The 15,129-nt window shown below is 43.8% G+C and overlaps 1 protein-coding gene across 13 annotated transcripts in view; it reads right to left on the bottom strand.

Annotated features, from left to right (window-relative positions):
• myocd (myocardin) overlaps positions 1-15,129 on the bottom strand; it is a 95,250-nt gene that overhangs the window by 26,355 nt on the left and 53,766 nt on the right. For 10 of the 13 annotated variants that reach the window (XR_006369294.1, XM_044102474.1, XM_044102472.1 and 7 more), the window contains 7 exons: positions 14,447-14,512; positions 3,494-3,678; positions 2,795-2,899; positions 2,397-2,716; positions 2,094-2,250; positions 1,058-1,606; positions 489-965 (listed from right to left, as the gene is read on the bottom strand). Coding sequence is in view for 12 of the 13 variants with exons in the window: in XM_044102474.1 (XP_043958409.1) it covers positions 489-965; positions 1,058-1,606; positions 2,094-2,250; positions 2,397-2,716; positions 2,795-2,899; positions 3,494-3,678; positions 14,447-14,512 (1,859 nt within the window). In the remaining variant the exon portion in view is untranslated. The remainder of the gene's footprint in view (positions 1-488; positions 966-1,057; positions 1,607-2,093; positions 2,251-2,396; positions 2,717-2,794; positions 2,900-3,493; positions 3,679-14,446; positions 14,513-15,129) is intronic. The other 3 variants (XM_044102476.1, XM_044102481.1, XM_044102475.1) reach the window with 2 other exon arrangements.

The following is a 15,129-nucleotide window of genomic DNA, read 5'->3' as shown; positions in this document are numbered from 1 at the left end:
TGGTTTGTAAAATGTTTTACAGATAAAGATCTCTTTGCTTCTCTTTAGCTCCCCCGTAACGTCCGCTGTGGAGTCACTTTTCAACCATTCCACAGTTGTTTCTGAAGTTCGTGGTAAATGTTTAGACCAGCTTTTTCAAACTAAGAGACTGAAATTGTCGCTACATGTTCGTTGCAACCTTGCTCAAGTTCATTCAGATTGGATGAAGAGGCTCTGTGAACAGCAGCACTCAAGTTTTGCGAAGGATTTTTTTCATGCCGATCACTGAATGAGCCATTCTGATTCATGATTGTGCTTTGAGTACCAGCTTTATGTTTAGAGCGTTTTGTTTTTTTTCCTGCTGGCAGGAGAACATCGACCTGAACGCAACTCTTTTGTAGTTTCTGACATGTTTCTAAGGGTTTAAACCTCTGAAGTTAGTTGATCCTCTGCGTGTCCTAAAAGAACAAACAAAAAAACTGAGCCTCTCTAATTTTATGACTTTGTACCTGCATGTTGTGACCTCCACAGCTGTCTCTCCCCAGCAGAGGAGACAGCAGGTAGGGGCTGTTAGGCGACGGAGGCTGGGAGCTGCTGGTGGGTTTTCCGACAGGAGAATCTTGCGGAGAACACTGGGGACTCAGAAAGGCTGACATGGTGGCGGGGCTGGCAGAGGAAGGGTCTGTGTCCATGCATTGTGGCCCACCAGGACCACCGCCCAGATTTGGTATGGGATTGTTGCAGCACCCCATATTGTCCATGCAGCTGCCAGGAGGGCTCTTGAGCTGCTTGGAGGAAGACAGGGGACAACTAGACGACAAGGACATGGGCTCTTGCTTGATTGTCACCCCCAGAAAATGCTGGCCCATCATAGGTGTGGCCTGCTGTTGGTGCAGCATTGAGGGGTGAGACAGTGGAGGGATGGCGTCCTCAGTCGCTCCATAGCAGCGTTTCCTCTTGTGAAGTTGCATTTTCAGTTCTTCAACCTAACAAGAATGATCAGAGGTGGATTGGTTAAAGAGTGACCGACTAATGTTGGTATTGGTAAAGTACAACGTCTCATTCGGGAGTTCCTCACCTGTCTTTGCTCCTGGTGCAATTTCCACGTCAGCTCCTCGATGACCCTCTGCTTCTCCACCAGCATCTTATCTTTTTCGGCTTCCAGACTTCCATCACTCCTTTCGTCCTCTCCTGCTCTCTGGTTCCCTCCACACGCCCTGGCGCCTCCTCGTCCTGCACCCAGGCCATCCTCTATGGCAGTTTGGGTTGGGGACGGCTGCAGGTTGAACTGGTTTGGAGAGGACATTGGCACGTCGCTGAAGCTGTCCGGGAGGGAGCCGCTGAGGGACAGATCAGAGGAGGCCGGAGAGATGGGCGGCGTGGAAGAGGTACTTGGGAAGGGAAAGTATCCTCCCTGCGACAGATTGCTGGAGGAAGATGGGGACTGGTAGGAAGACAGGGAGCCAGTGGGTGTGACCGGAAAAGTTAAAGTTGTGATGTCGGAGGACCCTGACGGTGAGGAGTCCACGATGGAGTCCTTAAAGGGTCGGAGTCGTTCGATGAGGGCTTGTTTGGTCCCTGAAACAGGCATGCCGCGAATGCGCAAGTGTTGCCTGAGCTCGGAAACCTTACAGGACAAAATATAGAAACAATATACATACAGAATAATGTAACTTTTTTATTTAAAAAGTATTTAATTATTATTATTATTTTTTACATATAAAGCTATTACTATGTCCTGACTGTAAAATAACAAAGCTCAGGCTAGTTAGAATGGCCAGCGATGACGGTGGATAAACAGTTTTCCTATTACAGTAAGTTGTTCCTCCACCATTAGCACATTTAACAGCACATACACGAGCATGAGTGACAATGCTAAGACACTCCTGCTGACTCTGATTGGTGGTTTTTGACCAGCAGCGGTGCATTGTTTGCATATAGCAATAGCAGCACTGGAAGGAGGTGGAGGAGCTCCATCTTTTCACACTGTACTGTCACGACATGGTGACAGTTTTAACAAATATGTAAAAAAACATATTCTTGTAAAAGTCACATACTGCAGCTTTAAGCTATAACATTTTTAATTTTGACTTTTAACTGCCAATAAGACTTACTTTAAGGTCGTCCAGATTAGCAGGTAGTGGACCAACTTTGACAGGCGAAACGTTGTTTTGATTGGGAAATGTGTTCTTGACAGGAGAAGAGGAGTTGCTGTTTGAGTTGCTGGCAGGACCACTAGAGGCGCAAGATGGTACCTGCTCACTGTTGCCCCTGGAAACGGAACATTGAAATAGATTAATCTCTGGGGAAAACGTAAGGCTACCTTATGAACAACAAAATAGCCGGTCTTCTGCAGCTAGTCTCTATTGGACATCATCTCCAATCTAGAGGTCCGTTTTGGAAGTGGAGTGACTTACTTCTGGGCGCTGGCTGGCAGCTGAGGCTGGTAGCTGAAGGTGGGCTGTCTCTGCTGGGCATGGGCCTGCATGGAGTGTATGTGTTGCTGCTGTGGCTGCTGTATCTGTGAATGTGTGTGAGTATGTTTCTGCTGGCTGAGGATCTGAAGCTGCAGGAACAGCTGCTGCTGCTGCAGGAGTCGGGCGTAGGCCGAGTCCATGGGCGGAGGAGACTTCTCCACCTTTTGGTCTGGAGGAATGTACTGGTGGTACTTGAGCTTCTTTACTTTTGGCTTCACATCTTTGGGCTTCTTATGTCGGTTCTTGTCCGACGTCTTGGACTGTTCAAAAGAGGGAAGCTAAGCTGGTCGGTTGGTACGTCAAAAAGAAGATGGCAACAAGATTCAAAGATTCCTAACCTTGACTATTGCAGGAACCGGTATTGGTGGAGCTACCTGGTTGGCGTTAGGGGAAGACAGGCCTTCTTCCTGGCTTTGGTCTGGTGGGCCTCTGGTTGCACTACCCTGTGAAAATACCAAACCCATCTATATGTATTGATTTTGCAGTGATAAATGTGATTTGACATATTGTGCAGCTCTACTCTTTGGATCAATAAAATACATCCATGAACCATTTTTTGTAGGAAATACATAAAGCTCGACATGGGACTAAGATAAACTTAGAAATCATTCATTCATATTTCATCAAAGACGTTTATACGTGTGGAATAATCAGTCGGGCTTTTATTGAGTATTTAGGAAACAGGAATTAAGTGTGGGGGAAAAGACAAGCAGCAGAAATCTACTGGGCAGAACTAATGACACTAATATATATTTTGGGAAAAAGGTCACTAGTAAGCACCTGTTTTTAATACATCTTCGCTTCTACGCAAGCATTGCTAAAGTATTGAGAACTGAATGCGCATCCCGCAAGTTTAACTCCTTGACATAAAGCATCCTAATCAGCTGCATTTCTTACTCCCTGTTACAATTGTCGGCATAGTCCAGTTTCACAGTTAGGGAAGTGGACTTCACTCTGCCACCACAGGAGGGCAGTAGAGGCACGGAAGTGAGAAGGTACCAGGACAGAAAAAAGACAGGCAAAGCGTTGGGTTGTACCTGTCGTGGGCTGGTCAGCGCAGGTGAGGAGGAGGAGGAGGCCGTACTGCCGACGGCGTCAGATGAAGGGCAGGCTGAGCCCTGTGACTCGTCACTGTGGTTCTGCTCCGGAGACAGACTCTCGCTGCTGCTGTCCTCCTCAAAGGCATACGAGTCCTCCTGCTTGGGGAACTTGCCATGGTTCACTGTGGGAGGAACAAAAAGAGAGTGATCAGTTAGCACATGAAGATTACGTCTGCATCCATGACACAACGTTCTCGGTTGGGGTTTAAACAATGCTGGCACTAACTCGCCAGGGAGAAGAGAAATTGCGTGACTCTGGGATCAGATCTAATTGTAAACAACCACATTATCAGAAGTGAGAGGGACCACAGGGATACTCCACAGATCTGAGCTATAAAATTTGTCTAACTCTGAACATTTGTTTTCTCTGTCAAGTGAGCCGGAAACTAGATCAACTCTACTGGCAACGGCTTCAATAATGAGAGGAGAGCCAGTTAATTTCAGTCCAACTATGAACAGGTGAAGAGCTAAAGGGCCTCCAGGGGCTGAGGGGAGTGTACTTGTCACAAAGTAATTATGGCAGAATGTTTATTTGTTCTTTATGCTGCTATACAGCACAATAGAAGCTGAAATGACAGTTGTACAAAGGCGTCTACTGAGATTTTGTCAAAACTGCTTCCATTGTACTTAAATGATACAATTACTCTTACATAAGCTGTAAATCTGGCATCTGGAGAAAAGTCAAAGGTTGTCTTGTTTTAAGTATTGTTTTGAAGCTTTTTATACATTTATGAACCATAACAGTAAACATTCTGGCTTAAAAATAGACGTATTAAATGTAATACGAGCGGTTTTCAGCAATGTTCTGCGTGCACATTTTATGTCCTCCCTGTGCAAACGTCTTTTAGGTTAAGGAAAAGTGTAGGAAATTTCTTTCAAGTAACTGACTGAAGTGTACAACGATGGCAGTTGGCGGCACGTTGCCACATTAAGGGCCCAGCATAGTCAGACTGAGGGCCAACTGTATTTATATAAACAAACACACTCAAGAAATTCTGACCAATCACCAATAGGTTTCATATGTAGATGGGGGTTGCCAGGGGGAGAGCGCGGACTGATGGAGCAAATATGTATTGCTTTAATTTCCTGGTTGCTGGTTAGTCTTAACAAGCCGCTCTTTGGTACCCTTAAAGTTACAACCTTCAAAACAGATTTTGGGTTGAAACCCTAACCCAGCATGCTGTGGGTACAATCCATACCCCAACCCTGTTGTCTTAAAATACCCCAGCAAAGTAAGAGTATAACAGTTACCTTAGGATGTTAATGATTTGGGTGTAAAATAAGAATTGTGGCACAGCCAATATTTTCCTCAGGCATGTAATCCAGAGTAGATTTTAGGGAAAACCAAATGGATGTACGGTCTTCCAGGACAGGGGCTCAGTATGCTAATCATTCTACATTACAACCAGCATATCTGGCTGTTTTAAGTCTGTCACTGACACCTACTACCACACTCAGACTCGAGGTGTTACATTGCACGGATGTGGGATCAACACAACCTACTTAGGTTCTGCCATGAAGCCGATTGGCCCATCCGATAAGGAGCAGAGCTTTGATTGGAGCTGGCAGCAGCTATTGGACAGAGCTGAAGGCACAAAGCCAGAAGGAGAGAAATGGTACAGGTTATCCTGTATATGTGTTTGTGTGTGTGTGCGTGGGTAGGCGTGGGTGTGTGTGCGTGTGTGTGCCTGTGTAAAGGGGTACAAGATTGTCTTTTTGTATCCAAACATGTGACAGGCTGGAACAGACCCTGGTTTCAGTCACAGTACAAGGCTCATTCTGTGCAACTCAATGACCTTGTAGTAGACACACACCCTTACACACAAAAGCCGAATACACTGCTCAGTACACAGCATTGTACTTAGGGCTATTTCCTCCCACCTGTTCACGTTTAACTCTCAGCACTCAGACACACTGTTGTCCCTGTCTCTGTGACTGTTTAACGTAATTTTCATGTCACCGGGAGATTGAGTTGGCAGAATTACAGGAAACCGGCACGCTGCTGACACTTCCGCTTTTTAAGCGACCGGCTTAGAGCTCGCGCCGTTTCTAAAACTGCTGGTCAGAGGTCAAACCAATCGGTGGGAGTGTTGGGTACAAAGACAGAGAGCTTTTGGGTGAAAGGTTCACGCTTGCAGGCGCAGCAGCCCGTCTCCGTCATGTGTCTTTTGTAGGTGCATTTCTGGAACCAGAGAAAGCTGAGGTTCGGCCGAGGCCGTGCGTGAACACACACGCAGGTATGTCCGCACAAGTACACACTCAAGTTTGAGGACACTTCTTCAGAAAAAGACAGGAAGCAAATACAGCTGCTCCCTGTCTTAGTAAAGGCAGCTCTCCTCCTCCTCCTCCACTGTCCTCCAGCTGGCTGCAGCACTTTGGCTCCTTTATGCAACATGCTGTGGTGTTAGGAGACCAGAGCCAAGCAATGTGATGACTAAGACTCAAGGTTCTGGACAAAACTCAGTGGTGATGCCATTCAAATTTACAGATGGTGTCTTTTCCCTAAGGCTGCCTATCTTAATAGTTCAAACACAAATATACCTCAATGTGAATTGATAAACAAGTGGAAGCCATCTTAGCACAAATACAGAAACTTAATATCTACAGGTGAATCTGCAAATACTGCAGATTTAATCCGAACCGGAAATAGTCCCTGCTTTGAACAGTTTTCTCTTTCCTAAAAATAGGGAAGGAAACAGAAATGGGTGAAACCACTAAAGGATGCACTACTAGGTGAATCTTTTGAATATTTTACCCAAGAGCTACAACAGATTATGTCACTCATCTAATACAGCATCAAAGGAAAATAAAAGATCTCGTTCTTATATGGTTTATAGTTAATCTAATGTGCTTCTAAAACCTGCTCCTATCTTGTAGTCTGTACACCGACAGCAGTACGCCGTTGGTCCGACGTAGGTCTTTCACCAAAGGGAGATGAACTCGAAAGCTGCCCGACACCCAACTGTGGAGTCAGAAACATCATAAGTTAGCTCATATGCTAGATCCCACAGCACTGCCTTCCTCGACTAAAGGTATAATATTTATTTCGGCCTGCTGTGGGGGCCTATGCCCAAGGGCCACTTCTTAGTCATTTCCTCAGCAACCTTAATTTGCTTTAATCTCCCCAGAGTTTCCAGAGAGGAGCTGTCGAAGGCGAGATCAAGATGACGCAGAGTAAGAGATCGAGAGCATATGAATGAACATAAAAATAATGATTCCACTTCCACTGTCTTCCACTGTCTTCTTCATATCATGGACGCCTGAGACGAAACCTCTGGAGTTACCGACTGGGCAGTGTTCATGCTTTGAGACTCCTTTGGAAAGTTTGCTCTGTAGTGTTGGACAAGAGGATTTATTTTTATTTATTTTTTTACCTTCTACTTTAGCAGGAGCAAGATGATATTCACCTCTTTATTCTCGCAGAATTGCTAAGCACATGATGGAAGTTTGGTTGACCAGTCCATCTATGGCTGTGAATGAGAAGACCCACAAACCAGCCTTTCATTGACTTTTCTTTTCTTTTTTTTTTTTTTTACACCCAAAGTAAGAGTTTCTCATCACAAAGTCCAGTCTATTCCTCCTGTTTGTCTACAGTCTGGTTTGGTTTGGCGTTCAAGGATAGGAGCAGTCAAGGCGAGGCATATGTCTGATCTGGGAACCTCAGCGCCTCCTTTGAGCTAAAGTACAAAAAAGTCACCAATGATTTAAGAAAATATGGGAGAGTAGCGACAGTACTGATGCAGGAGGAAGAAAAGGCAGAAACTGCTCAATGAGGCTACAAAGAGGATGTCAGAAACAGTTCCTAATAAGAGCAATAAATAATAAATCCAAATCAGCATATTGATTGACCTAGTCAAAGTTCAGAAGTAAATCTGACAGCAAATTTGTGGGGTTGCCTGCAAAGGGGAGTGGACAAGAGATGTTCTCTCACCTCAAAAGGCTTCGGGAACTTTAGCTTTAGCAGAGTGGGAAGATATTGTGAAATGCTGAAATTAAGTCAAAATGTGCATTAACAAAGTTTCTGTTCGACATGAACACTTATGCAGTCAGGTTATTGCATTTCTTCTCCATCTAACATATTTATCCATCCATCCATCCATTTTCTGTTCACCCTTTGTCCCTAATGGGGTCGGGAGGGTTGCTGGTTCCAATCTCCAGCTACGTTCCAGGCGAGAGGCGGGGTTCACCCTGGACAGGTCGCCAGTCTGTCGCAGGGCAACACAAAGACACACAGGACACACAACCATTCACACACACCTAACATATTTATCTTCCAACTAAATTTTAGTCATGAAATATGGAAGAAAAAAAAGTTTTCCTGATTTTTATGTCATCATTTTTGAAATCAGGATGATAAATTTAATAAGCATTGTAGTATACTGCAAAATGCGAAACAGAATCCTGAAAATGTTTCGCAATATACAAATAATTTCACATATTTAAGAAAAGGTCATTTTATGCACTCATCATACTGTCAATTTGCAAACTCCACACGTCCATTCCTTTGATTCTCCCCAACAATCAACGTTCCTGTGCCAGACCAGTTCTAATGTGGGTCCTTCAAACACTGAGTGGTAGGAAAATAAATGGAGAGGTGGTAATTAAAGGGTTGAGGTTGGTGAGATTCTTAACCTTCCACAGACTCCCTTCTCTCTCTCTGTGTTAAATCCAAGGTAAATAATCAGGGCCAGCGAGAACCTGGCATGGCCTCCGTTCTATCTACGGCATTCACCAGGCTGAGTGGTTATCCAGCAGAGAGCTGAGAAACTAAATCAGTTTGATTATCTGAGTGCATAAAAGAACAAACGCACTTATTTGGTCAAATGTGATTTTAGTTAGAGATTTCAGAGGGATGAGACGGTATTGTGGGCCAAGAAGAAATGAAAGATATGGAGCTTCTGGACATCTAAGGTGGAATATTACTGTTTAATGAAAACTTCATCAGGTATGAAATGCTTTATTTGAAAGGAAGAGAAAAAAAAATCATCTAAAATAAGAATGGCGTGTGATAAGAATGATTAAACTTCAGATAAAGCAAATATTGTACTTTATGTCTCACTCAGATCAGACATTTACAATTTCCAGGAGATCAACACTCCAGGCTTTTCTCCACAGGATCCTTGTTTCTCTAAGCGTTGGTGTATGCTTGTTTCCAGAGAGTGGAGTGTGAGGTAACCACATCTGGGTTCCAGCAACTAATACCGTTTTCCTAAGTTAGCGACATTAGCTAAAATCCCCAATTTTTCTGTATTCTATGGAGACTGAATAAGAGGTGGTTTACTCTGACTTGTAAATAAACAAACGCTTTAATATAACCCCCTAAGTCACGTACAAGATTTCTGACTAAGGACTAAATTATCTTGGTTACGGGCTAGTAGCTGAAAACAAAGTTGAGGTTCCTCAAAGCTCTACTTGAGGACAACTTCCTTTTACCATATTACTGTGTCAGACAGACGGATAAACAACCACCTTTACATGCAGATAATGGAGTATCACAACATGTTATGATTATAGAGTAACACAACATATTGCGTCGTATGGATGTTGATGACACAGCACCACATTTTTGAATCACCACATGACCATTCAAATCACATTTTGTGTATTTATGTGGCACCAAACTTGCGAGAAATGTGATGTTAAGTCAATTTTTGCAAACTACACCAGGTTCTTAATCGCGTCTTCCTCCAGCTTAATGCTGTAGAGGCAGAGTTTATTGGTTTTTGCAATGGAAATTCAAGCTAAAAATTTCAGGGTAGCGGCGGTATGGCTATAGAGTCAGACCTATATTTTAATAGGAACATGACCTTGATTGCCAATTCAGTGTAGGGCCAAATTAAAAACATTGCCTACATTAATAAATTTCTGTGACAGAGTCATTACAGATATACAGTACCTCCATTGAGAAAGTCCCCCCAAATTCCTGGTAGTTTTCTAGGGACTTGTACAAACAAGAGATATGCAATAAAACCTGCTTTGCATTGCCTTCGACAAATACAATGCTGGAAAATGACAGAAATTAATCCAACACATATATGGAGAATTATTTCAAATCTAAAACCAGAAGGAGACGCTTATTATCATTTTCTGACGGGAAACAATTATATGTCAGGACAGACCATTTTGGTAGAAGTATCGATAAAAAAAAAAAAAATGGAGAAAATTGTAAAAAGATGCATCAATGATATGAAAGAAGTAGAGACAACAAGGAAGTGGACACGTACAAATATGAATGAATTGGAGAAAAGGGAAACAATGCAAAGGATCACTCTATTGCGGAATAATTTGTGAAAGGTATAAAAAAAAGCAATACAATTCAAAAAAATTTAGAATTCAATTTAAATCATGAAAGGAGGAAAAACAACACATTTCCTATAAAACATAAGCTCAAATGAAGCAGTATTGCAAGTTTCATTTTCAGAAATTAGCAGCAGCATCCATCCATCCATTTTATGTTCACCTTGTGTCCCTAATGGGGTCAGGAGGGTTGCTGGTGTCATCTCCAGCTGCGTCCCGGGCGAGAGGCGGGTTCACCCTGGACAGGTCGCCAGTCTGTCGCAGGGCAACACAGAGACATACAAGACAAACAACCATTCACACACACACTCACACCTAGGGGGAATTTAGAGAGACCAATTAACCTGACAGTCATGTTTTTGGACTGTGGGAGGAAGCCAGAGAACCCGGAGAGAACCCAGCATGCACAGGGAGAACATGCAAACTCCATGCAGAAAGACCCCGGGCCGGGAATCGAACCCAGGACCTTCTTGCTGCAACAGTACTACCAACTTCGCCTCTGCAGCAGCATTCAAACATGCAAAATTTAACTAGAAACCTTAAAAAACTTAAGCAGAAATAATAATTGAAGTTGCTTTGCAAGATGTACAGAAGTCCCAGAGTAGTAGGATGTTCCTTGAAATGTGGCGACCTTCTGGCAGATTTTGAGACAGTTGGTCCTAGGCTTTGACAAGGCTCTCCTACTATAAGACGTTGAATTCATTGATCTGTGAGAAGTGTGGAAGCATCATCAAAACGGTAAAAAAATATTAAAAAGCTTAACCATCCAGCAACAATCTACAACTCAAACTGTGTAAAGTTGAAATATTTGTTTTTAGTAGGAAGGAAGTGGCCCTACAGAGTTTGAATGATTTTGACACTCCCACCGATGCACTAAATACATATAGTATAAATACTGTAAGTTATAACACACGTCTGCTGACAGAGCTGACTGCTGTAAAGGTTGAACGGTTAAAACAGAACAAAGTCTGCAGTAGGCATTGACGACCAAACAATTGATGTGAATGCTATTTCTCATGACATTAGTAGGTGAAGCAGTGGATAAAAGATGATTAACAATCGTCTTTTGTGACCTTAAGCTTGGAAAACCCAAAGCACATGAGCAAGTCCACCTCAGAAACTGAGCTCGAAAGCAAAAAGAAGAGGTTGGAGTCAAAGTCTTTCATTAAATATGACTGAGATGTTGTGGCATGGCATATAACAAACAGGCAGTTAATTCCAGTAAACCCTTAAATGTGTCCGAGTTAAAATATTTCTATAACAAAGAGTTGATCTAAATTCCTCTAGAACTTCTCACTGCTTATCAGACGTGTCATAAACGGTCTGGTTTTCCCGTGATCATTTATTTATGTTTTTGGGTGATCTGAAAAATGTAGTGGTGACAAACAAAAGCAGCAGCAGAAGAAATCTGCGAGGGGGCAAATACGTTTTCACAGCACCGTATGCCCGCTGAATGACAGCGAGAGGGAAGCTGGATGGGTGAATAAGTGTCTCCATCCAGGTTTAAAGCATCCCCTCCGTGGAGACCAGGCTCTTAAAGCACAAGCAGGAAAAAGCACCGTAAACCTGCAGCCAGCTACGGCTCTATTATCTTTATGAGGAAATATTAGATTGGATGTGTGTGTGGAGTCAGACCTGAGGCCAGCAGGGAGACAGTGTGCTTCTATGCAGGCCACACGCCGGTCAGGCCTGAGAGGCTGGGGCGGATACTTGAATAGTCTAATAAACACCAGATGTTCCCTGGGTAATGTATACACAGACCCTGTGCCGTGTCCATCTTCCCCAGCAGGAATAACACAGCTAGGCCGAGGCAGCCAGCGTTTGAAGATTCACATCTACAGAAGCGGCAACAGGAGGAGGACCGTACCACCGTCGCCTTGCGAAACGTCTTACTTTCGGTGCCGTTGACAGAATTCTGTAGGAACGGGCGATAAGGAATCTATGGCCTGGGTGAAAGAAAAAGTACAAACAAACAGCGCCAACTCAATTCCCTGCAACCGAGAGAGATAAACAGCCAATTGAAATTTCTTTTTTTAAAAGAGAGCTCGGGTTCCCGTCGACCAATTGCGTTTCCCCTTGTTGCCTTATCTGTGACAGACTCCTAGAAACTGATAGGGCCTAGCCGGACCTCTGGATTCCGTTCCCCCGCACACTTACTAGGGCTTTATCTGGAGGTTGGAGCCTCTGTGAAATGGCAAACGGTGCCAGAGATATCATTCAACAAATCCCTGGTCTGCTACGCATGTCCCCCAGTCACCTTGTTGATTCTGTATGGGAGGAAAGAAAAGACTAATGCACTGGCCTTTCTCATCGCTTCTGCCATGTTTGCAAATACAAGATTGTGTTGCTTCAGGGTAACATTTACAAATAAAATACTTCTTTACATTAGCTTGAAAAAGTACCATGAAGTTTGTGCCGCGACAAAACGTGAGACAACTCAAGAGGCTTGACTTCTGCTTGCCATGTCTCCGCCTACTTTCTCATGAATATTAAAGAAAAATACACGTTTTTATTTGGCTGGCTGCTGGCAGTCAAAACTAAACAGAATACCTGCAAACACTGCAGTGTCTCACTGATCTGAGGATTACGAGGCCCCATAAATCGCAGGAACTGCGAGGATTTAGGAGAATACTCGGAGCACGCAGGCCTGCATGTCATCATAGCTGGGACTCATGTGACATTAAAAGAACAAAGCCTTCGCCTTGTAAATGGCAGCTCTCTCTGCACGCTGTCATGCTCGGGCCTGCCTTCTCTTTGATGGAGTGCGGCCCTGTAAACAGGTTTTCTCCCGCTCTCTGAATTGAGCCCCTAACGGTTGCAGCCTCTTCTGAGGCAGAGAGATTCTTCCATTACCAGAGCATTCCTCAGAGGTCGCTCACCGACCTGCCTGTCAGGATGAATACATCCACCTGCTTTATCTGTAACCATCAATAGTGCTGTCACCTGATAAATTTTGCTTAAAGGTACCAGTTATTCTGACAATGAACATCAACATCACTTACCTCCCCTAATTCTACGGTGAATGTCTTTTGACAACATCAGTTTCGCTCAGACTCATGCTACTTGCCTAGTTTTTAGTTTCAATGTGTACCAAAGATTTGAGGTATACGATTATCCTGACTTGGAAATTGCAGAAGTGCCTCCCATTAAATTTTAAGGGTAAGAGAGTTGTATACTCATTAGCAACACAAGTGCCTGGCCACCAGCATGTAGAACTTGACCAAATCCAATTCACAAGTTGGCTTACTTTTAGTGTTGGTGTGAATCACTTGAGATCAGCTTCCAGATCAGCTGTTTTCTGAAGTGTAATTCAATGGATGGTCAAAACTTAAACTGCCTAAGCATAAATACAAAAAGAGCTCACCATCCAATCTAGAACTAAAAGGTTTTGGCTCAGATTTTTCTTCAATAACACCAACTTGCGGAACACCTGAGTTTCTGCACACAAGGCCCTAATCCGTCTATCCATACCAAGCTCCACTCTAACAGGACACCAACATTCATTCACTTCTTTGTTTGTGGAAGAGACTCCTAGAGGGAGCAGTCCCCTTCGATTTGGTTGACAACAATAGCCTCAGACTCATAAGGTGCTGACTGTCAGCAGGGCTGTTCCACACCTGGGTGCATATGCCGCAATGTTCACAGGAGACTATGGCTTGCAGACACCCATGGAACCAAATGCTTGTTTAAAAAGTATATATTGCCAACTAAACTGCACAACCAATTCCATGAAGACAAAGGTCATCCTAGTTCCTCAACTTTCGGATGAAAGGCAAACCGATCATCCCGAATCAAAGGTTAAACAGTCAGGTTCCAAACAGTCAGGTCCTCTCCCTTGTAGAGGAGATGTTTTGGGTAGACAGGTATGCTGTTGCTACTTCTTAGTCATGTCTGCTTGTGTTTATTTTCTAATAGTCCAAAAGGCCAATGTGGACTATGTTGGGTAAACTTTACAAGAATAGCTGAGTAGCTTGATTTGTCAGTGAACATCCTCTGTATTGGAAATTGAAGCTCAATCTCCGGACATCTTTATCTAGACCACCACTGCAGTCTGCCACTTCAAAGATGTCCTGGTACTTCATGTGAGACTGAAGACGCATGTCAACCAACACATCTCCTCCCTGGGACATTACCTACCTACCAATCCTTACCCTTATGATCATGAGTTATGGGTTATAATCGAAAGAACAAGGTCTTAGATAGAAAACGGCTGAGATTAAGGAGCTCCGTCAGCCATGTCTTGAAATGGAGCCGCTGTTCCTGTGAAAAGGTTCAGCCGTCTGATCAGGATGCAAACTGCATGCCTCGCGTTGGAGGTTTTCCAGGCACATCTTACTAAGAGGAGACTCCAGAGGCAACCCAGAACACGCTAGAGAGCCTATGTGTGCCTTCTGGTCAGGTATCAAGTCGGAATACATCAGGATGACCTGCGAAGTGTCGCTGAGGTTGAATGTGGGGTAAAGGTTCCCGACAGTTATTCCTTCTTTCTCCGTTACTATTTAGAGGCAAAGAAGCGCAGGGGCAGAAAGGTGTGTGTGTGTGTGCATGTGTTCATGAGTGCGAGGCAGCTCAGAGTTGGAAAAAGTTACTCACGAGGCATGATGCCCTGGTCTGCCAGCTGCTCTCGTGTCCTCCTCTGCTGAAGTCTTAACTGTAGCACTGATGAAAGGAGAACAGAAGGAGCACAGGAAAGAGGGAAAGAGATGTGAGGAGACAAGTGAGGGACAGAGCAAAAACCAAAAGAAGAAGCCGTTTCAGAATAGCTTGTGTTTAGTCAACCTGAAGGCGGCTTGTCAGAAGTAGGACGTGAACGTCAAGAAAAAATTTTATAAAATAAAAATGCAAGCCGATTTTAAATAAATCCCTCGTGAATATTCCAAATCCCTGACTGAACTCCACAGTGTACTGTGCACACCACTGATAACCACAATGAACACAGATTGAAAGCCATTCACTCAGCTATAGAAGACTATTCACTACAGCTTAAAAACGCTGGAGATGGCCACCAGCCTCTTTTCAGAAAAGCTTTGTCCTGTAAGGACAAGCAGGTGAAGATTGGTGTCCATTCGTACCTTCCCTTGTAGAGGAGATGTTTTGGGTAGACAGGTACGCTGTTGCTACTTCTTAGTCATGTCTGTTTGTGTTTATTTTCCAATAGTCCAAAAGGTCAATGTGGACAGTTTGGCAAGAGACAACTGCATTTGTTGTCTCTTGCCAATCCTGACTGCATTCTTTGACAGCATAAGTCAAGAAACATTTATACCCCTGGGAGATAT

The sequence above is a fragment of the Gambusia affinis genome, linkage group LG20, assembly GCF_019740435.1.
Source record: "Gambusia affinis linkage group LG20, SWU_Gaff_1.0, whole genome shotgun sequence".
Classification (NCBI taxonomy): Eukaryota; Metazoa; Chordata; class Actinopteri; order Cyprinodontiformes; family Poeciliidae; genus Gambusia; species Gambusia affinis.
Note: the sequence above shows the minus strand (reverse complement) of the source record. Positions and strands in the feature narration are given on the sequence as shown.